We start from the raw sequence: 20,936 nt of genomic DNA, 5'->3' as shown, positions 1-20,936 counted from the left end.
TATGGTATATACCAAGTTAGGCGTGCTTTGTCCAATCTGTCCTTGGCCCTTCTGGCGTCGAATGCTGAGTGTTCTTCGATCATAATTGGCCCTAGAGTAAGAATTAGTAACCGATTCCCTTCTTTGAAGACAGGTACGGCGTGGCAAATCAAACATATCAAATAGGAGCCACGCATTTGGACTTGGTTGAGCAAGTGTGGTAAGAGTGTGCATGTTGGCATTCTAGTCTTGGATGTGGTATTCGAAGTGCATTGGTATATGGACTTTGAACGTCAACCACAGGGAGTCCCTGCTGTGACCCCTGCCCCTGTTTCTTTATGATAGCCATAGTATGTAGATTCCTGGAATGGTATTTATTAATACTTATATCATTGGATCAATGCAGAACGCATGGGACAAAAATGTACAACAATATAATCAGAACATCGACGACCCCAGCAACACAGACCCAATCAACCAAGCTGGCCACCACACACACCAAACAACGACCTGGGTCCACATACCCCAAACATCCCAACCGAAAGCCGCTTGGGTGAGGACAGCCTCGACAGAGACACCCATATACCAGCAGACGCCAAGGAGAACAGTTGGCGGGGAGACGAGGTTGAGAAGGACCAGACCCAGAGTGGAAGTTGCTAAGCGGAATGGCGCAGAGCCTCGCAGGCGAGTGACGAAGCTAAGTGGCGCGCAGAGTAGACCGATCATGAATGAAAGAGAGAAGTTGAGGGTGGCGAGGGTTGAGAGGGAGAGACCCAGTAGGAGGAGGGAAAAGGATTTTATGAGGTGGTACTGTTGGGGAATGATTGGTTTTGCTAGACCAAAGCCGTTGGAGAGAATTGCGGCGAGGAAGAGCGGAAGAACGAGGTCCACGATCACAAATATGTACGTGGTAATTGTGAAGTACTGTAGATTTGTTAGCATCTGTCATTATTGTGCTTGTAAGCTGGCAGATCTTACTTGATGGAAGATATTATTAAAGACCCAGAGCGGGACAAGGCCGAGTAGATGGAGTCCAACAACAAGCGAAAGTGGTAGAGCAAGGTGTCGTTCTGCGATATTATTAATCTTGGATTTGTCCTCAGTGGTTGATTTCTCGTTCTTGGGTTTGGCGTTTGCTTTGCTTTCGGCGTAGTAACCGGTGCGCATCCAGAGGGCAATTGCCATGATAGTGAAATTTCCAGCGATCAGCATCGCACTGGGCAAATAGGTGCCGATGCTGACAAAACGGTTGGACTGCATGAGCAGGTAGAAGAAGAAGCTCTGGTGCAGGTGCTCCAGCAAGTTGTTCAAGCTGCGGCAAAGAGACTCGATCGTCCGGCCCAGTGCCATTTCATCCTCCCATCCCTCGCCCTTGGTCTGTAGGGTGATAGCGTCGATATGGTACGGCATGAAGCTGCTGTGTGCGCCAGTTGCATACCCGAGACCCTGCTTGGTCATACCACGGAACATGGTCTGCAGACGATGCTCATAGCTATCGTCGTGGCCCCACATTTCCTGGAGATTGGCCCCAATACCCATCTGCCCCCCTGCAATGGCAACAGCCGTGTTGAACAGGTCGAGGTTGGGGAGTTGGCCATTGACCCCATCATATACAATATGGAGCGACTGGAACCGGTGATCGAAGGGGTATTCGATGACCAGTGCTCCTTGCAATGCTCCACTCTTCAAAGGAAGTGGCTGTACTGAAGCCGGGTGCATATCGTGGTAGGCATCGATCCAAGCCTGAGTTCCACTTTTGCTGTCTGGGGTAATTAGGAAGATGATATCCTTGGACCATAATGACCATCCTAGCATCAATTGTGAGCAATCCGACTAGAGAAGCGCAACGACGAAACTCACTTTTGAAATATCTCGCCAAGGTCAGGGCCAGAGTGACACCATTCAGGTTCAACTTATCATCAGCCGTCTGCCATGGCGTAACCAGTACAATTGCCTCCGTGGCATCACCGCGCGGCGCATGGATAATAGCATAAATGTTCTCTCCCTGGTGCGTAACCCCAGCGGAGGTATATTCGTATTTTTGCGTGGCGACTTTAAGCCCCGCCGCTTGTAGAATTGACTGCAACTTGTCCGAAACCCTGTTGGAGTATCAGCGAATAGTCCAGGTTGTGCTGGGTTCTTTCGACCTACGCCGCTGTCACTTCCGCCTCATCTTTTTGACCGCCTCTCGCCTGTCCATCATTCAACAATCCTTCCAACTCTTTCTGATAACCTCGGAAGATGTTCTGCTCACTTCCCGTGAAATACGCGTGGACTTGGCCCGGCAGGAGCGCATTCTCGGAGATGTAGGTTTGTCGGGAGTACTCGTTCAACGGCAGGAGAAGTAGCCAGACAACGCCGACAACAATGCAGATAAATGATAGGAGATTTGGAAGGCGAACGAAGAGGAGGTTGGGGTTATTCCGCAAGTTGCGGATTGCAGCTGGCATCTTGTTAGTATGGGGTTTCCGGTGCTGCCAGGAAGGACAGGTGGTATTCCAGGGTGTTTGCTCACTTTTCAACGCCATTGACTATTGACCATCGGGAAATGAGTTCCCGTGCCGCGAAGGCGAAGCTATTAAAGGAGTGGAATAATTGGACTGAACTTGGAGTCTTACAAGTAGTGGAGATCGAGAGCTTGTTTATGCGCGGAGAAGTGGAATTTACACCGAACGATAAAGACCAACAGCGCAAATTAAGTGGGAGTATGCACACGCTATGCTATTATCCAATGTCCCCCCGCCTCCCCGAGCCTGCAACAATATAAAAAAACTATAGTGAAAAATATACATTAAAATGGGAAATGAAGAATGCATCAATACTGGGATCAGGCTCCCAGGCGCTGGGTAGATCCCAAGTAGCTCATGGGTGTTTGGGTGCCATTGGCGCCGGCGGAGTTGGTGGTTGGGAGAACTCCATAGCGACCATAGGTCTTCTGGTCGACGGAGACGTAGTGAGGCAAGCGCCCCAGAAGGTTCAGCTTGCCCTCGATCCAGCGGAGGACCTTCTCAGGGGGCACGAACACCTTGAGGTATCCGAGGCCAACTAACGAGGATTAGCAGTGGGAAAGGGAAAGTCGGAAAAAGGGAACTCACGGAGATAGCCAACAAGAATCGCACAGAGATGACCGAGGAAGCTCACGTTCGAGATCAAGATGGATACAACAATACACGCGAAGAGGGGTGAAGTCCAGGTGGGAATCTTGTACGGGCCAAGACTGAAGAGCGTTAGTAAGATTGGAGCAGTTTATTTCCCAGTGATGCTTACCTGAAGTTAGGGTGAGACTTGTAGGTCTTGATGGCTTCCGAACCAAGAAGCAGGAAGACCCAGATACTAGATTCAGGTCAGTAACCGAAACATCCAACTTGTTAATCTAAAGCCTACCTTGCGCCAACCACCGAGGTATTTCTGTGTAGAATAAACCTCTCAACCAAGATGTAAAGCCCAGCAGGGACAGTCGAGAGAGCTAAAATATGCAAAATTAGTCAAAATAGCAACGAGTATTAGGTTTTATCATAGCACTCACGTCCAACAAACAACGCAATAGCAGTCAAAGTGCCATGCTCGGCCTCAAAACGCTCCAGCAGCGGTGTGAGCGCTGCGGCATTAAGGAAAGCATGGAAGAAGCCTGTATGGATGAAGGGATAGGTGTTAAGTCGGTACACTGGTGATACCGTTAAGTTAGCATGTACCCAATATGCTCTTTCGAGACGGAATCAAACATACTAGTCCCCAGATTAATCTCCTCTGGGATCAATGCACCCCATTGTATAACACCCCACACAGATTGAAATTCAAGCAGCCAGAAGACCAGAATAATCAACAGCACCAGCCGAGTGAACAATGGCAGTCGGAAAAGGTATGTTCTTATCCGACCAGGATTGAAGGGCAACGGAGGTAAAGCAGCGGGAGTCGCCATGGTTTTTGATTGCTGATATTTCGTTTATTATCACTTTCCAACAAAATGTAGTGACGAAACCACTCAGGGCGGCCGTGGTAAAGTTGGGCTGGCAAGTCGGTATATACCACGACTTTGGAGGAGAGGATATGCGGTCGAAGCCGTGATGAAGATTTAACAAATTAAATTGAAATGTCAGATTGCGGATCAAACAATTAATGACTAGAAGAAAGATCAATCAGTTTCTGTTTCCCTAGTCGAATTTCCGGGGTCCCAGGGATAACTCACAAGGCGCACGCGATCCCGTCAGGGAATCGAAAGACAGATACAGGAAGCCCGCACCTAACCGGCAACGAATAAATCTCCGAATTTCGAGGTTAGAAACAACCTAAATGAAATATCAAATTTGAAGAGAAAGGTCAAGGGAGACTAATCGGATCATTAAAGCGACTTGTCCGCGAAGTTACGCTCCGCGACAAAGACCAACCGCGCAACAGTAAACTAGCGGATGTCGGATAGACAGTCTTCCAGGGCTGGAGTGTAGTGTGAGAAAATTATCTTAATTTACTCTGTACTGGCTAGAATGAGATTGTCTAATCATCAGACATCAAATGGGGGTGGAGACACTATCTGATATTTACATATGCAAGATCCTCTTTATTTACAGGTACTGGTTGAACCAAGCGACAGCCTGGCAGAAGGCCTGCTCTTTAGCCCACTTCTGCTTGGGGTCGCTCAGATCGGCGCGCACACCGAAGCCGTGGCTGACACCACTGAACAGGTTGATCTGCCACGGCTGACCAGCCTTGATGAGAATCTCCTCGGACTCGTGGCGAAGCTGGGTAGTGAAGATCGAGTCGATCTCTGTTAATACATGCACAATTAGCCATTGATGCTTTTTTCTAAACCCATGGCAAACATCAACTTACCAGCAGCAGCGATAGAAAAGGGACCCTTGATGGCACTGAGTTCCTCGTGGGAGATGAACGAAGGGTGCGCAGTGTAACCAACATCAATCTGGCCGGGCTTGAGGTTGCGGCAGACGTACTAAACAAAGAATTGTTAGCACCAATGGGTTTCAAATGTTTCGGATCCTTGAATTTCAGGTCTGGTCTATAATTACATACCTTACCGCCGAAGCAGTAGCCAACAGCGCCGACCCTCTTGACGCCAAGAGTCTCACGGATATACTTAAGAGTCGAGTCGATAACGGGTTCGACGTTCGCGGGCTGGTGATTGGGGAGCCATGCGGGCAGGTCGGCCTTGCCAGTCGCCATGTCGCTGGGGTTGATCTTGTCGCCCTGGAAAAGATCCGGGATAATGGTCAGGTAGCCATTGTTGGCGTACTCGTCGGCGAGGATCTGCGCATTGGTGAAGATGCCGAAGATATCGGTCAGGAAGAGAATGGCCTTCTCGGGGGTCTTATTGTTCTTAGGATAGACGATATAGGTATCGACTGGAGAACAGCTTGGTTAACAATGGTTGGTCTCGAGTGAATTGAGGCAATTTCCTCTTACCTCCGTTGATGTTCTTGGTCTCGCCAGTGGGTGTACCTTCGTGCTTGAAACCAGAGGCACAGCAGGCAGCGGGAGGGTTGGAAGCCATTTTGAAAAAGGGGGATTGAATGGAAAGATGAAGATTTTACAAGTTTGTGTCGAATTGTAGATCTCTAGAGGGGTTGATTGCTTATAAATGTACGGAGTACTATGGGGGGTATCGGGCGTTGTACAATGATGAGTGAGGTCTTCTACCATTTCTTCCAATCAAACTCTTCAAAGTCTTTCAATTCTCATTTCCTTCCAATCGGACTCGCCAATTGTGTCTTTCTCTTCTGTGACTCCACTTGCCCCTCATAGCCCTTTTGAACCGGCTCGGCATTAAGCTACTAAATCCGAATATCTCGATACTTTCCAAGGCAATTCCGAACATCTGTGCATATATCTCAATATATCTCGGGGATTAGAACGTCAAGTCCCAATCAAAACCATTATTACCACATTAATTCCATTCACACATTCAACATCGCAAAATATTATGTCCCGAGGTTGTCCAAGGAACTATCCTTCCCAGGGTATCTCTGCAGGGATTATTATGTCATGAAGAATTCACAAGCAATTGACTCCGTATATTCCATGAAACAGAAAAAGCCTCAGAAGTGTAAAGGGGTATCAAAACAAAAAAACGTCGCGGACTCTTCATTGGAAGCGGAAGTTCGGTCGTGCGCGCTGAGCACGCTTCATAGCCCAGGCCTTGAGAGCAATTGTCAAGACCTCATACGCCATGATGAAAGCACTGAAGCCCAAGCCGACGGTGAAAGTGAACATTGCGTCCACTTCGTAATACTCCATCGCTTGAATCACATTACGGGTCTGGATCAACATTAGCCATGCTCTTAGGGTGACGCTGTAAAGCTTAAGAAGGATATATATGAACTTACGCTCAACATGAAAATCAGACCTCCTGAAATAAGGCAGAATGCAGCAATGATTTCTGTCGGGGGACGAGCCGGGAGGTACGAGGTCGGTGGCTTGAGATACAATAAAAGGTATGTCATACCGCGCGCCAACGCAAACCCAACCAGCATGTTACCCCACTGCTTGTGTACCATAGTTGATGTCATACTATCTTGATGGTGCGACCCCATCATCATGCCTAGCAACATAATGACGAGGGCTGGCATAGGGTTCAAGGAAACCCCCTGCGATGTCGGGGGCCTCCAGGCTTCATCCGAGGTACCATGAGCCGGGGGTTGAAGGATGGTGTTGTTGACCCAGTCACGGATGCAAGCGGATTCGAAAAGCATACCGGCCTGTTTTTCATGTTAGCCAGAATGATTCCTATACAAAGCGGGAAACAAGATAAAATCGTACCAGACCGCCACCGAAGAAAAGCACGGAAATCGAAACGTGCTCAAGATCTGTGGCAGACCATGCCTTGCCCGCACCATTGAGGTGCTCGAGGAAGACATTTGTCGCGCCATACAGGAAAATGACAAAGGACTCCGTGGCTTCACCCGAGGGAACCTTGGATTTCCAACCAACAATAGACGCAGAGGGCTTCTTATTCCAGGCCCAACCCAGATCGGCCCAGCAACCGATATAGCGTCCCAGGGTCAGGACACCGTACCAGAAGAAGATACCCCCCTTGATGAAGTGCGCAAGGCCGTTGAAAATCTCACGACCCCTCATGATTCCACCATACGTCACAGCCCCAGTCGCGATAGCCACAAATCCGAATGGAAGAATGACACGGTCAACGATGTTGTACACGATATTCAAAACGCGGAGAAGCCAGCTGGGAATCAGACCAGGGATTGTCTGTAGCAAGAATCGACCAACACGCGTTTTCTGAATCCAGCTGCGTTCAGAGGTAATCTTCGCTAGCACTTCGTCGGGCTTTTCGAATCCATCGTAATCGGTAGGCGACTCACACGACGACGATCCAGGACTATGGATAGAAGAGTTGCTGTCCGTACCCTGGCCACTGTCACGAGACCAACGATGCTCGCGGATCGCGCCATTGAGACAAGCATGCTCAGTATCATGGTCGTCCGTCGCGACAGGGAAGAACGAAGCATGTTCATAAGAGGGCGTGTCGGACTTGCCGCGGCCAGCGTAGGCAAAGAGCAAAGACATGACAAACTGGGCGCTGACAACCAAGGTCGCGATCCAACCGATCTTGTAGTGTGCGTTGTTCTCGTAGAGGTCTGGCGTCTGGCTGTTATAGACAATTCCGAGTAGAACACCGAAAACGTTGAAGGTCAGGAAAAGCAATTGTGATGGAATGGCGAGCCACGAGCGCGCAACACTCAGCATGACAGCTATTCAGAATATCAATTGTCAGTTGTCCGTTTCCTTTTCACCCTCAAATCTCAACAGGAGAGCCACTTACCAACAGGAAGAACGAAGCACCAGCCCAGGACCATGAGAGCAATGTGTGCTATAATGGCGCCGGAGTGCTTGCCGTATGCAAAATAGCTCATGGGCCCTTCACTAGTAGCCGGCATCGCAGTGGTTGTAGGTTGTGGCGCCTCGGTCACTGCGTGCATATCCATTCCCATATCCATATCCATTGATTCATCGTGTGGAAGCGCGGTCACCAGGGATGCGAAAAACAGAGTGACAGTTGCCGCCAATACGGCTCGAGTAGTTATAAGCCGCATTGGGAAGAGTATATGTGATAGTGCAAGAGATAATAATGTGTATGTATGTGCAAAAATGCAAATGGTTGTGAGATATAGAGCTCCAACCAGCCTGGGGTCGAAGCTCTATCAAATGGTGACGTAGCGAACTTGCCAAACCGGTAATTAGACCCGTGTTTAGTGTTTTTTTTAATAGTCCTCCACGTCCAGGACTACAAGGAGGCGAAAAACTAGACTGTTCGATTGGAAAGCTGTAGGGCTGAAGTATGAGCTATGAGACTCCGGGAGGAAATGCAATATATAAGCCCACAGGCGGGGCTAGGGACGAAGTACCGGAAAACCTGCTCAAATTAGAGAAAAGAGCTTGCCTACGCTGATTTCCAATGCTTTTTAATTATAAAATAAATAACAAGAAAATGAAAATGAAAGATAAAAAGCGTAAAAAAAAAGTGCGTGGAAAAACCAAGGGCCCCCGGGGCCGATATATGCCCAATCAATTTGGTATTCTTTTCCGCTTATAGTTCGATATACAACATATGCTGTACTCTTCACCTTCAAACTTTGTGTTTTTGACTATCTCGTACACTGATCATGGAAATTGAAGTCGTTGATTTTTCTTGTTTGCGCTCGTCTATTCATTCGGGTATCTCGGGAACCTTTTGATGTGGATTTTGGTGACTTCATGGGAACTATGACTACATGGATATTTGGAAATTTGGCCTTTATTGTAAAACATGCATGATGCCATATGTATTCATGTACGGTGTACGGTATACAGAAATATAACCTGGTCAATGACGTAGTCGATCGTTACCTTATTTGGACGGTCTGATTTTCTCGTCTTTCTCTTACTTGATACATATATCCATATAGACGTATAGTTGTATGAGCTACGGAGTAAAGGATGAACACATCAACATGGCAGCTAGACAACCTGCTTAGCTTATAGCCCGAAATTCTCAGTTTGACTTCTCGACATGATTATGTACAAGTCTGGCGCCGTTGAAGTAGACGATCATCAGGGACCTGTTCCTCCAATCACCACCCTTTTCATGCATTGAATCCCAAAATCGTGTATGTTGTACTTTCATACTCCATACACATCCCTGCCTTGACTTCCCTCCCTTTGTTCTCCGAGCCGCAATTTTTTTTTTTGAGGTGGCCCCATACTGGTGGGGTATAGAGCATGAAAATTGAATGCCGGACCCTACGGATATACGAAAAGCTAATGAGAACGGATTTGAGCGGAAGTTCGGCACCTTGCTTTGTTACCCAAAGAGGTGATATTGAGGTAGTTGGGCTAAAGTAGTGTAGTCTCGCTTATTGAATAATCCGAATGTTCTTCTAGGTTGCACCGATACACAATTTTATACGGAGTACTCCGTACACAATGAAATAGTAAGATGTAAAAAAAAAAAAACACTGTTCCATCCACCTGATATTCAACACATACCCAATGCATATCGTCATGTGGTATCTCCCAGCCATCCCGGTCCAGACTTTTACAGCTTCACATAAGACAACCTAAATGTCCCCACTTCACTCTGTTCTCCATAATCTACGGACTACGGATTATAATACATTCTACTTTATCACAAATGCCATCATCTCCTACAATAGCAAAACACAAGAACAACAGAGGGCTGAGCCAAGACCGAGCCCGATCTTGGCGATTGGTAAATCAGCATCCGTGAGCATCCGGGGACCTGACAAAAAAGTCTGGCATATTACATCCACGCACCTGCACGTCCCGAGGATCTGCGTTGAATAATTGCGAACCTGTGAATCTCTGAAATCTCATCGGAATGCAAACTCCGCTTTACATCCGAACTCCGAGCCTGTAAAGTGACCGTACACCGTATATGTCGCCGAGCTCGTGTTTCCACCTGTATGAGCTATCATATGACTCATGCTTGCTCATGGCGGTAATCTTATGCTCCCTCTAGGCAGTCGATTTACAACATCGGTGATTTTAACTTCGTGTTTAGGCATCTCATTCCCTAACGCCGTGGCTGTCCACATATCTCCATGGCGGTTGTGTCCGGCTAGAATCTGACGGTGTGACCTGGCGCCATACTGCATGCTTCAATTTTTAATCCTTGTCAATTCCAGCAGCTTCTACGCCCAAGGATGGCTAACTACTAACACTGACATCTAGGTAGGACCCTCAGCTCTCGTAATGCCAACCTACAGTCATGGATATTTGTTCCTGGTCGAATTCGATCAGCTAATATCAAACTTTCGACATGTTTACAGCTCCGAGAGATCCCATGTCCAGCTGGATATTTGCCAAGCTGAGCATACCTATGGAGTAAGTAATCGGAAGTCCGGCACAACTGCTGTCCGGTCTCCGGCTCTGATCTGTAGCCGTTCGCCAGGGGTCTTTGTGGACCAATGAGCATAGTGTGAATACCTCGAGATCCCGTGTGATCAGCATGCAGGACTCGGGCATCGACGTAGATACGAATACAGCCGAATACATAGGCAGGGATTGAAAAGTACTCCCAGGCTAGAAGTACCAGACGCTAAGCCGCAAAGTATATTCCGTACACTACCTAGCGTTCCCGAGTTAGCGTATTTGCGAGTCAGAAGGCCTGGACAGTGAACAAGCTGAGTTAGAGGGCAATATCTTTAATACCCGAAATCCAGTGACTTTTTCAGCCATGGTGTAGTCCTCTTGAGGACCGATGCAGATCGGACATCGGGCATTTAAAAAGGTTGCAATGTTGTCCAAGGGGGTTAAGCATTTGACTAATTCTCCGCGCTATCCATTTCTTTACTAAAATCCGAAAATTTAATCTATACTAAACACACATTATATTGAGAGTCATGTCAGAATGTTAGCTTGAAGGATGGGGACGACTCAGGCCCTCGGGCATCCCGAAGTATCTCTTTTATCGGATGATACACTCCTGTATCTTCCTCCCGCCGTCTCTTTCCATGAGAAACCAGCCCCGAAGTGCTTGACGCACGGCATCAGTGGCCAGTAGTATTCTGTAAAGTCCTCACTCGTATGCTTCCCCTTTCTTCACATCAGCTACTTCCTCTACATCCATAAAGTTCCACTTGTCAAACATTGCCTGACACTGGCAGTGGATACAAATCCAAAAGATCACCCAGAACAACGATTCGAGATCATGTATGAAAGAATACCTCTCATCCAGAAGTACGCCAATTGCTGCAAAGGCCCTCGTGTCAGTCGTTCCAGTTGCCCCGAGACATCGACTTGCTGCTGTTTAACAGCTAGATCAAGATCAATTAACAAAGACCACGAAGGGTTCTCTGCGTCGTCGTTGACCAATATAATATGAATTGAGATATTTCGATGAAGTATCCCTGTCCGTTGCAAAGACTGATGCCTTGAAGCACAATCTTCTAATGCAGCAAGCAGGGTCGAATGAGTGCTTGTCTTGAAAATCGGTTTGCCATAGTCGTGCAGGGCGACAAGTCGAGAAACTGGGGAAGGCGGTGGGTTACTGGATGCTACGGTGGAGCATTTCGAACAGGATACCGTGCGACACCAAAGGTCTCTCGTTCGGTGGCTTCATGAAGCTCGCCTTCTTCGTTGTGCTCTGTGTATCACCAAGAGTCTTTGACAATTAGTGAAACACCTGGGTCCGATTCATGGCGATCGCAGTGTCAAATCCATATTTCTTCTGGTCCAAAGGAAACTGAGAATGGTGGGCACAAACTGAAGCCCATTCTCGTTAATATCAAACAATTTGAACGCCCAAGATTGTCAAACACCCATATACTCGTGAAGGATCCACATAGTAACACCCAAGGCAAATCGACGGGTATCTTGAGCCGCAAGGACTTCTCTAGCGTACCCTCCCTAGGTCAAGGCATGTCTTGGAATGTGTGTCAGCTGCCGGGTTACTTGAACTCCCCAGGTACGAGAATATGCGACCACTGACATCAGGTGTCCTTTCCAGTGTTGGGGTCCTTCACAAAGCCGATATCTAGATTGGGCTCTGATGTGGAAGCCAGGGGTACCGTATATTCGTCCTATCAAAATGGAGTCTCCGTGAGCATGGCGGTTTCTTTCAGTAGACTTACATCCTATTATATAAATGTCATGCCTTCGAAGGTTGCTAGTCGTGTTGCACACAGCTCTACAACGCATGAGTCATCATGAAGATTGGTCACGCAGCCGAGTCACCAAATCCTACATACTCAGAAGTAGAAGTGTCCAGACATGTCCGATATGCTGACATTCAAAGCCGCTACGAAGAATTCGTAGACTCATAAATCATCGGTGCACCTCAAAAGGCTCACCCAGGCAATCATCAAAAGCTACACCAGATCCAGAGACAGGAGGAGCCATGCAAGCAGCACGCCCGCCCTCATCCAGACCACGAGCAATTTGTACGGCAAGCCGGAGGAGAAAATGATTCCCAGAGAAAAAAATTCCGTCATTGAAATTGTTAAGAAAAAACCAGGATGAGGGAAATAACAGAACATCCTCGTTTTTCAAGATACTCCACGCAACAACCCCAAATCCTCCCCTCGGAGCCAAGATCTGATTTGATTCGCAACCCCGGGACACCGGACACGCAAGCCCGATGTCTATTCCTCCATTCACAAAAACATCAAAGACGCCATTTTTGAGCTCGTCTGAAACATTGCTCCACTGGACGCTACCGTAGTCGAGCCGGGTGCGTAGATGGATTCCGTGGATGCGAACGGTTCGAGAGGAGGGAGTCAGTTTTTTTGATCGCTTAGCGGTACTGTAGGTTGAGAAAATCGCGGTTAGTGTTGTGTCTTTGCATTGTGCGTGTGTGATTGTGATAGTGGTAGTGGCAAATTTGTCGATTGATGATTGAATTTTCATGTCGAAGAATGTGGTTGCGTGGTGTTCGAATTGGATCGGATAGGATTGTCGAGCGGGGAATTGAAACGAACCTTGGTGAAACCGATGTCGGTGGACTTCTCACGGAAGCACTGACGGCAGATGTTCATCTAAAACAATCATTAGCCACACAAGTCCACGTCACGCCACATATTGCAGCACGCAATATGCTCAAGGGTTCGGTTTCTCCTTACGCCGTACTTGCGGATCAGACCGGCGCGGTGGGAGCAGACACGGCTGAAGGCGCACAAATATTAGCAAGTCCGTTCCTTTTGTATCGATTTTCGATTCCATCCAGGCTTTCTCCAAGTTTCTTTCTCGGTGTCGACTGGATCGTTCATCGGGGAATTGTGGTAGGGAAAACACACCATTCGCGGGAGCCCTTGCCGTACCTATTGAGCGAAGAGAAATTATGGTTAGCTTGTCGTTCTTTTTCGAGATATTGCGTGTGCGTGGTGCAGTTTCGACTTACTTGCGGGGCCGGCTGTACCAAACGCTCTCGTGAGTCATCTTGAGGTTTTAAAGGCGGGACCTGGGAGTTGACGGGGTTGTTGACGGGACGAGGGTCGCTGGCGTTGGGCGTTAAGAACGGAGACAAGAGTTAGGGTTGGAATTTACGTTGTGTGCTGCCCCAATGGGGAATAGGGCACGGGCCAACTCGCTTGGGTTGCGCTAGCTGTTTTTGGCGGATCATGTGACCAATGGGCGATCAAATCTCGATGCCTCAGGCTGCCAGATCTTATACTTCAAATAACTTTCAAGTTTGATGGCTTTGACTGACTTTGCTTTTTCAAGATTGCTATAGGGAGATATTCTGACTTGATTTGAAATTTTCTAACGCTATGAGATCACAAATGCGTCGCGTACTTCTCTTGTAAATCCAATGTACCCGCTGTAGTGGGGGAGCTCATAAGGTTATGTACATAAAACCACCACTTCGTACTGGAGTTGGGGTTAATTCCCTTTCAAATGTATGTACCCCGGAAAAATTGAGAAACATTAGCAACCCTCACGCACTGAAATAAATGGCCTACTCTTGAAATGAAGCCTTTCTGTGACATTCTTCGTCCAATTCTATAGACCGGTGGGCGTCTCTCCCAGTCATGGAACAGTTGGCATAGACTGACTATGAGAAAAACGGCAAAGCCAAGAAACACATTTTGGAATATCAACCCGGTGATAAATTTTGGGATAGCCTCATTGGAGGGTCCATATCACCGTTTGCAACCGTGGAAGAGTGCAGGAGAAGCATGGTGATTAACACAAAGAAACAAAAAATATAAGTGTTGACCTTGTGCTGAGAGAGATTCCTTGCTTTTTGGGCTTCCACTGGCTATCTAATTAACATCAATTGTTTGTAGAGAATACAGGTTCCTTCTTTTCTCCTTTCTTTTCTCCTCTCTTCCCTCCTTGGATAGTCCTCTCTGTCTGAGACAGAGAATTAGTATTTCTACATCCATCTCCCCTATAGCATGTTATATACATATTATTAATACCCTCCTCCCCTGTCTGCCTGCTAGCTGTGCATGGTGAAAATATCCAACCAATAATGAATGTGTCTGAATTGCCGAAGCCATCCAGGAACATGGCTATCCTTTAATCAATGATATCCCACAAATGGGCCAAGGAAATATGTCGATTGTGGGAGCGAAACCGAGAATGGTAATCCTGCCACTTGTGCCCTGCTGCTACCATCGGCCTTGATCTAGCACCTGCCTGCCATGCGTCTATACTTTATTTTCGGTTTCCACATTAGTTGAATCCTTGAAGGCTTCACGGCGATAATCATGGATTTCTATCAGGTCAAACGGTCATGACCTTCCGACTTGCCGTACAATCATCCATCAAACTCGTCTCCGTCAAGGTACTCTTAGTATCCTGATTTGCTCATGTCTCATCAGCGCCTCTTAGAACACGTCATAATTCATTCCAAGCTCGAGGCTTTGATCGAAAAAGCTCAAGGCAATCCAGTCACCTCGGTATGTCAGCGCCCCGAGGATGGAATGAGACTGGCGTGCGTGCGACAGCCTAATCGGCCGAGAAACGAATTATCGAGGAATTGGTCTTCAAGTTATCCAACTTGGTAGAATCTGTTGTTTCCAGCTTCAATTGCAACATGAAAGAAACCGATCTAGCGCCTGATAGAGGATCTGAGAATTAAAGTGTGTTCCATCCGTAAGACATACATGGGAATGAGCCGGTATCCCGTGGCTGTTTCATAGCAATCTACCATTTTTTTACAATTAGACATGTTAGTACAATATTACAATGATATAGCGTAACGCTGGTATGTGCGAAATAATCAAGTGACCACCGAATTATGAAAGTATTAGTTAAATTTGAAGCCTATATGTGCATCAGGGATCTACTTCTTTGGTTTCCCGGCCCGGATAGAACGAGCGCTGTAGAAGAGAAGATAGGCGTCCTGGCGGAGGACATCCGCGACACCGGCGACGGTGACCTTATTGTCATCCATTAGTGCCCACTGCGAAGATAATCCATTAGCGCAGACACCAAGGGTGGGATGGTTATATAGAACAAACCTTGTCGTTATCAATACGGGTGTAGGCATAGTAATGCCCAGAGTCCATTGTTCCTTGGTGGACGATGACCGTGGACAGGTCGTACATGTAATTAGACATGTCAACAGGAAGGTTGTCTTTTCTGACCGTGTATGGCAGCATGTTCAGAGACAGGGGGAAGTCGATGTGACCATTCATTTTCTCAGAGGAGTTTGAGGTATGTTCATAACGCTATGCGAACGTTAGCATGGAATCTCATTTCAAGGCAGTTGAAATTCCAAACATACCTTGAGCTGCATGCAAAGCATAACAGGGAGTTTTCGGATCTGCAATCGCTTAGAGGCCCGCTGGGGAGTGTTACCGCACTTCTCGCAGTGGTAAGCAGCATCAGCGTGGAGGTCTTCAGCCGCAGTGAAGCTGTCCAGGCAGCCGAGGAGGGTTCCAGTGGTCGAAGAAGTAGACCGACCGAGCTTGCGCTTCTTATGTTGAAGCTGGACATCAAGACTCAGATCGGCCATGGGATCGTGGGTGTTGGTAGTTTGGCCGCATTTGTGGCACATGACGCTGCTGCGCAGTTCGCCGTAGAACATCTGGTGGAAGAAGCACTCGCATGGCTTTTCGTAGCTCTCCACGTGTCCGGGGGTGGATGAGTGCAGTTCGTTAACAAGGAATTGGAAGTATTCATGGGCGTCTTGCTGGCGGTATCCAGCCATGTCCTGTGAATTGGTTAGCCAATTCTTTTCTTCAACTCGGACCTTGGCATACCTTGGATTTCTGCCAACCATGATGAAGAAGCATGGCTGCGGAGACTGCCTCGTTTCTCTCGGCGCTGTTGAACTCCATGAAGACTTCAGCTGTCGCACAGGCGAGACAGTCCTTGATTGAGCATGTGTGGACATCATGGCCACCTCCCAGGAAATAGGCAGTGAGGCTAGGGTCATGCAGCAGGGCCTGCAATATAGAAGCCTGGTAACACGTTTGACCCATGTTCCAAACACCACGAGCGCCGCGAATGGCGCATGGGTTCTTGTGGGCATTGTTTTTGACGTAGATCTCAGAGGCCGAGTCTTCGGCCCAGATGGATCGCCCATCTACCAGATATTAGTGGGTTTTCAAGGGAAGATGCTTTGGAATTGCCCGGGACTCACCAATGGCTTCAAACTTGCCAGAAGGGCCACGGAGTCTGTCCAGGGTGTGGTCATAGATGAAATCGACACACTTCTCACAGAAGACAAAGCGGTTCCGAGACTCTAGGTCTACCGTTGTGTAAGTATGAAGCAGCCTAATCAGTCAGAACCCATTGGCTTACAAAATACATGTCCTGTGGCCGCAGTATGCTCCGCTCGCTTGGAACCCAGACATACTTCTGCGCAACTCAAACAGTGATATTTCGGTTTCAGCGACTCCACTGTTCGGAGGCCAGTGGTCGGAACAGCCACGGTGTCTGTTTTTGAGAATGGAGCTAGCGACTTGTATTTCTTGCAAAATTGTTCTCTGAACTGGCCAGCAGTCTTCTCGTCCTTGGCGAGGATAGCCGCAAGATGTACTAACGGGAGGTCAGCTAGGCATCAGTGAGTTACGGCAATTGTCAATCATTACCACAGCCGAATGCTGCTTCAGAAAGAAGCTGGACCGAATCGAGGGTTGCCATAGTGAGCGACATAGGTGTGGTTGGATGAGAAGAAAGAGTAAAAGAGATAGGATGGAAGGGAGAATGTTAGGGTTGATCAGAAGTACGAAGCAAAGATACGTAGTGAAAAACACGTTATTAGAAGTTCCAGACTTCTACCCACGTGGGATGACAAGAAGAGGTTGAAAGAGAGTCAAGGGAGAGAGAAAAGGGCTGGATATAAAGAGACCAGGTACAGCCTCAAGGACTCGCCATGAATAGGGCCAGCATTGCACTATAAGAACAATTAGTATCAATGACATGACCAATCAGAGAAGAATGGAACAATAGAACTCACCAAAGCAAGTGAACAAGGACAATTAGCAGACGAATGGACGGACGCTATACAGTCCACAAAGGGTTGCGAATGACCTAATTCGATTTCACAACCAATTTCAGACAACCAGACTCTATTCAAGCAAAGAATATAAATATAAAAAAGTCTATCCAACCAATGAGGCCTAAGTGAGGATTTCAATAGCAGTCGGGGGAGGTTGATTTGCCATCGGGCGGTGGTTTTTCGCCTGACCCCGATTTACCGATTTACCGCCGGATAAGAGATCGGACAGTTTGGCAGAAGTCAGTCTTGACGTCTTTATTTTTTTTAATTTTTATTTATTTTTCTCAAGAGAAGTATCTATACAGTATATTCTAAATATGTAGGGTATCAATGTTGTACAACATTTGTGACATGGAAGTTTCATTCAGTCATTTTAAGGGAGTCATAAAGCATGTGTCAAACAGCGCATTGCGGTTGGAATCTAGAAAGGTCCCCAGCACTTGGATACCAATAGTCTAACATGTAGTATGAACTGATTGCCCATAATCATGCCATTGTAAGTGCTCGAATATCCGGCTCTTCATCGAGTTCCAACCCCTCTGCCCCGAGGCAATGCGCTGGGACGAGTGCCACGACCAGTACCTCGTGTAGTATACCGGCTGCTTGCTGCACCACGAGCAGTGCCACGCGACGAGACTCGTGAGCCCGCAGCATACTTGGATGTCGGCCTAGCGGAGGGAGTCGTGCTCGGATTCTCAACAAAAGTCGTGTCCGTAGTCCTTTAGCGTGACAAGTTATTAGCTCTAGTGTCCTCTTGCAGGGGGTTTGTTGCATCGCTCTCTAGACTCACATAAAGGTCATCTCGCCATCATCAACCTGTCGTGTTGGTTCTGATTCTAGTTCCGCCTCTTGATGCAGTTAGCAAACCCGATCGACGGTAGTTCCCACAGGGAGCTGTCGCAATACCTTTTTCTTCTTCATCCTGCTTAGCCTTCTTGAACGAGTCTGAAATCGGAGCCTGTGTCGAATGAATCAGCAACCCTGTCGTGCGCTGTCACTACTGCCACCACTGTCGGTGACGCGTCTGCAACCATACCTCTGGGAAATCCACACAGAATGCATTCATATTCAATCCATAGAGAAAACTGGCAAAACTCTCACTGAAGCGAGTCAGGCTCTCGTGCATCAGCTGCAGGTGCATGAAGTTGGCCTCGAGATCCGCCATCGAATCGGCCAGCTCGGCGAATTGCGGTTCCAATGCATTGAAAGCGGGTTGTGTGTATCCTGCATTTCCAATACTGTTTCCATATCCGTGGGCCTCCCGTATCGAAGAGCGCGAGCTGGGGCGCAGGGGGGTTGTAGGCCTGGATGAAGGTCTCGGGCGCGAGGATGATCGGGGTGCGTCCATGTCTGTGAGGTGTTTGAGAATGCGATCAATTAGGAGGGTTAACGAGAGATAATGAGCCAGCGAGAATAGGTGTTGTTATTGTTCAACCGTGGATTGTTGTCGGGGTGTGATGTTGAGTGGGTTGTGTTTGGGATTTGTTGATCTCCCCGGAAAGATCTCTCACGCGACACCTCTATACTTCAACTTTGATATGAAAACTGGATTGTAGAATATATGTGTTAGATGAACTTGGAATAAATACAACCTCGAAGCATTTCCAAACTAGTACACCTATTAGGGCGACGATCTTCCCCCGCATCGTCATATCCTTGATCCCGCTCTCACATATTTTCTTCCCTCTTCCCCCCAGGGCCAACACCTAGTGCTCACTATCACCCCAATTACATTGCTTATGCGTGGAACAATTCTACGTCGCCTCTATCCTTCGGCCAAATTTCCTGTCGCTCGGTATTCATTTGCGCGACCCTTGTTCACGCACCCAGAACCAAAGCAGGCTTCATCTTTTTGGACCTTAACAGTTACTCTCGCTCTCGTTGGAGGAGGCGCTTGGCTTCAGGACAAATACTTCAATCCCAAAAACAAAATCACTTCGCAGCCCCGGCTCCCTGAGAAACCCGCTCTCGGAGTAATCGATACCCTCGCGACGATGCCCGCCGAACCCGCCCCCGGAACAGTCGGGAACCTTACCCCAGAACAAGAAATCAAGCTACAAGAATTCTGGGTCCTGGCACTGAAAGTCTTCGGCCTAAAACTGGAAGAACTGGAAGCCCCTCCATCCACTGCTACTAGCGATGCCGCAACATCCGCCCCAGCCCAGGATAAGAAGAAATCCAAGAGCCGGTGGGGAATTTTCGGCGGCGCCGACGACAATACAAAAAGCGGCTCTGACAGCGGCGCCGCTTCCCTCAGCGTTGTCGATGGCGACGACAAGTACGGCCAGTCCAAGGAGTTTAAGCAGGCGCTGGAGGACATGAAGCCTGAAGAGATCCGGACAGCGTTCTGGAGCATGGTGAAGGGCGATAACCCTGACTCGCTGCTACTGCGATTCCTGCGGGCGCGCAAGTGGGACACCAAGAAGGCGCTTGTCATGTTGATTTCCACGATGCGCTGGCGACTGCTGGAAATGCATGTTGACGACGATATCATGTTCAACGGTGAGGCGTCGGCTGTGAAGCAGTCGCAGGGCTCTGATGCCAAGGAAAAGAAGAAGGGTGAGGACTTCCTCACACAGATGCGTCTGGGTAAGAGTTTCTTGCATGGTGTTGATCGCGCTGGTCGGCCAATCTGTGTTGTTCGTGTGCGCTTGCATAAGGCTGGTGACCAGGACAATGAAGGCTTGGAGCGGTTTACTGTTTATACTATTGAGACCGCGCGTTTGTTGCTTGCACCGCCGGTTGAGACTGCGGTAAGTATTCCTGATGTGAGGATTGTATTTCGGAGGCTGACTCTTGCAGACTATTGTCTTTGATATGACGGACTTCGGTATGGCCAACATGGTAAGCTTCTCGTCCCAATGTCATTTACGATATGTACTGATATCTCCCAGGACTACGCCCCCGTGAAATTCATGATCAAGTGTTTCGAAGCCAACTACCCCGAGTCCCTCGGAGCAGTACTCATCCACAAGGCCCCTTGGTTATTCTCAAGTCCGTATTCCACACCACAGCATCCATCCGAAACACCCTTTTCTAACTATAATTCAGGCATCTGGAGCGTTATCAAGGGTTGGCTCGACCCAGTCGTCGCAGCCAAGATCCACTTCACGAAGAACCGCGCGGATCTCGAAAACTTCATCCACCCAAGCCAAATCATGAAGGAGCTCGAAGGCGACGAAGACTGGGAATACAAATACGTTGAGGTACCGGAGAACGAGAATCCCAGCATGGCCGACAAGGAAACCCGGGATACCCTGATGGCCGAGCGCCAAAAGCTCGCCAAGGAGATCCAGGACACTACCATTGAGTGGATCCGCGCCAGCTTCAAGAAGGAGAACGACGCTGCCTCCGCGGCCAAGGAGAAGCGGGATGCTTTGATCGCCCAACTCCGTACGCAATACTGGGTCCTTGACCCATATGTTCGGGCTCGCTCGCTCTACGACAGACTCAATATCGTTCAGGGCGGCGGAAAGATCAACTTCTATCCTGACTCAGAGAAGAAAGCAGAGAGTGCATCGGCATAAACTGCACA

The 20,936-nt window shown here is 48.2% G+C and overlaps 8 protein-coding genes across 8 annotated transcripts; 1 reads left to right on the top strand and 7 right to left on the bottom strand.

Moving 5' to 3' along the window:
• Positions 1–417: 417 nt before the first annotated feature.
• Positions 418–2,429, bottom strand: N7500_002652 (GPI-anchored transamidase subunit GAA1; the record flags this gene model as incomplete). The annotated part of the gene is made up of 4 exons (XM_056673798.1): positions 418–903; positions 958–1,742; positions 1,840–2,078; positions 2,131–2,429. 4 exons carry the CDS (start codon positions 2,427–2,429, stop codon positions 418–420), a joined length of 1,809 nt encoding a protein of 602 aa, XP_056534323.1.
• A 377-nt stretch (positions 2,430–2,806) lies between these two features.
• On the bottom strand, positions 2,807–3,898 carry rbd2 (rhomboid protease family protein RBD2; the record flags this gene model as incomplete). Its single annotated transcript, XM_056673797.1, has 6 exons — positions 2,807–3,024; positions 3,075–3,196; positions 3,247–3,312; positions 3,364–3,445; positions 3,506–3,643; positions 3,706–3,898. 6 exons carry the CDS (start codon positions 3,896–3,898, stop codon positions 2,807–2,809), a joined length of 819 nt encoding a protein of 272 aa, XP_056534322.1.
• Positions 3,899–4,538: 640 nt separating this feature from the next.
• N7500_002650 (dienelactone hydrolase family protein) lies at positions 4,539–5,482 on the bottom strand (the record flags this gene model as incomplete). The annotated part of the gene is made up of 4 exons (XM_056673796.1): positions 4,539–4,741; positions 4,807–4,924; positions 5,005–5,333; positions 5,395–5,482. 4 exons carry the CDS (start codon positions 5,480–5,482, stop codon positions 4,539–4,541), a joined length of 738 nt encoding a protein of 245 aa, XP_056534321.1.
• A 590-nt stretch (positions 5,483–6,072) lies between these two features.
• N7500_002649 (Ytp1 family protein) lies at positions 6,073–8,039 on the bottom strand (the record flags this gene model as incomplete). The annotated part of the gene is made up of 4 exons (XM_056673795.1): positions 6,073–6,246; positions 6,315–6,686; positions 6,748–7,697; positions 7,769–8,039. 4 exons carry the CDS (start codon positions 8,037–8,039, stop codon positions 6,073–6,075), a joined length of 1,767 nt encoding a protein of 588 aa, XP_056534320.1.
• A 4,809-nt stretch (positions 8,040–12,848) lies between these two features.
• Positions 12,849–13,495, bottom strand: N7500_002648 (40S ribosomal protein uS14; the record flags this gene model as incomplete). The annotated part of the gene is made up of 4 exons (XM_056673794.1): positions 13,343–13,495; positions 13,239–13,262; positions 13,065–13,107; positions 12,849–12,980 (listed from the first exon to the last, which is right to left on the bottom strand). The coding sequence occupies exons 1-4, from the start codon at positions 13,378–13,380 to the stop codon at positions 12,849–12,851; spliced, it is 237 nt and encodes a 78-aa protein (XP_056534319.1). The 5' UTR covers positions 13,381–13,495.
• Positions 13,496–15,235: 1,740 nt separating this feature from the next.
• N7500_002647 (uncharacterized protein) lies at positions 15,236–17,055 on the bottom strand (the record flags this gene model as incomplete). The annotated part of the gene is made up of 7 exons (XM_056673793.1): positions 15,236–15,355; positions 15,414–15,623; positions 15,680–16,108; positions 16,158–16,483; positions 16,541–16,648; positions 16,702–16,938; positions 16,992–17,055. 7 exons carry the CDS (start codon positions 17,053–17,055, stop codon positions 15,236–15,238), a joined length of 1,494 nt encoding a protein of 497 aa, XP_056534318.1.
• An 866-nt stretch (positions 17,056–17,921) lies between these two features.
• On the bottom strand, positions 17,922–18,749 carry N7500_002646 (DASH complex subunit DAM1; the record flags this gene model as incomplete). The annotated part of the gene is given in 4 exon segments (XM_056673792.1): positions 17,922–18,120; positions 18,192–18,249; positions 18,269–18,359; positions 18,438–18,749. The coding sequence occupies 4 exon segments, from the start codon at positions 18,747–18,749 to the stop codon at positions 17,922–17,924; spliced, it is 660 nt and encodes a 219-aa protein (XP_056534317.1).
• Positions 18,750–19,140: 391 nt separating this feature from the next.
• N7500_002645 (CRAL-TRIO domain-containing protein) lies at positions 19,141–20,928 on the top strand (the record flags this gene model as incomplete). Its single annotated transcript, XM_056673791.1, has 4 exons — positions 19,141–20,154; positions 20,204–20,245; positions 20,296–20,395; positions 20,453–20,928. 4 exons carry the CDS (start codon positions 19,141–19,143, stop codon positions 20,926–20,928), a joined length of 1,632 nt encoding a protein of 543 aa, XP_056534316.1.
• Positions 20,929–20,936: the final 8 nt, after the last annotated feature.

This window comes from Penicillium coprophilum (genome assembly GCF_028826855.1).
Source record: "Penicillium coprophilum strain IBT 35676 chromosome Unknown utg000002l_segment0_segment1, whole genome shotgun sequence".
Classification (NCBI taxonomy): Eukaryota; Fungi; Ascomycota; class Eurotiomycetes; order Eurotiales; family Aspergillaceae; genus Penicillium; species Penicillium coprophilum.
This window is presented reverse-complemented; position numbering and strand designations above follow the sequence as displayed.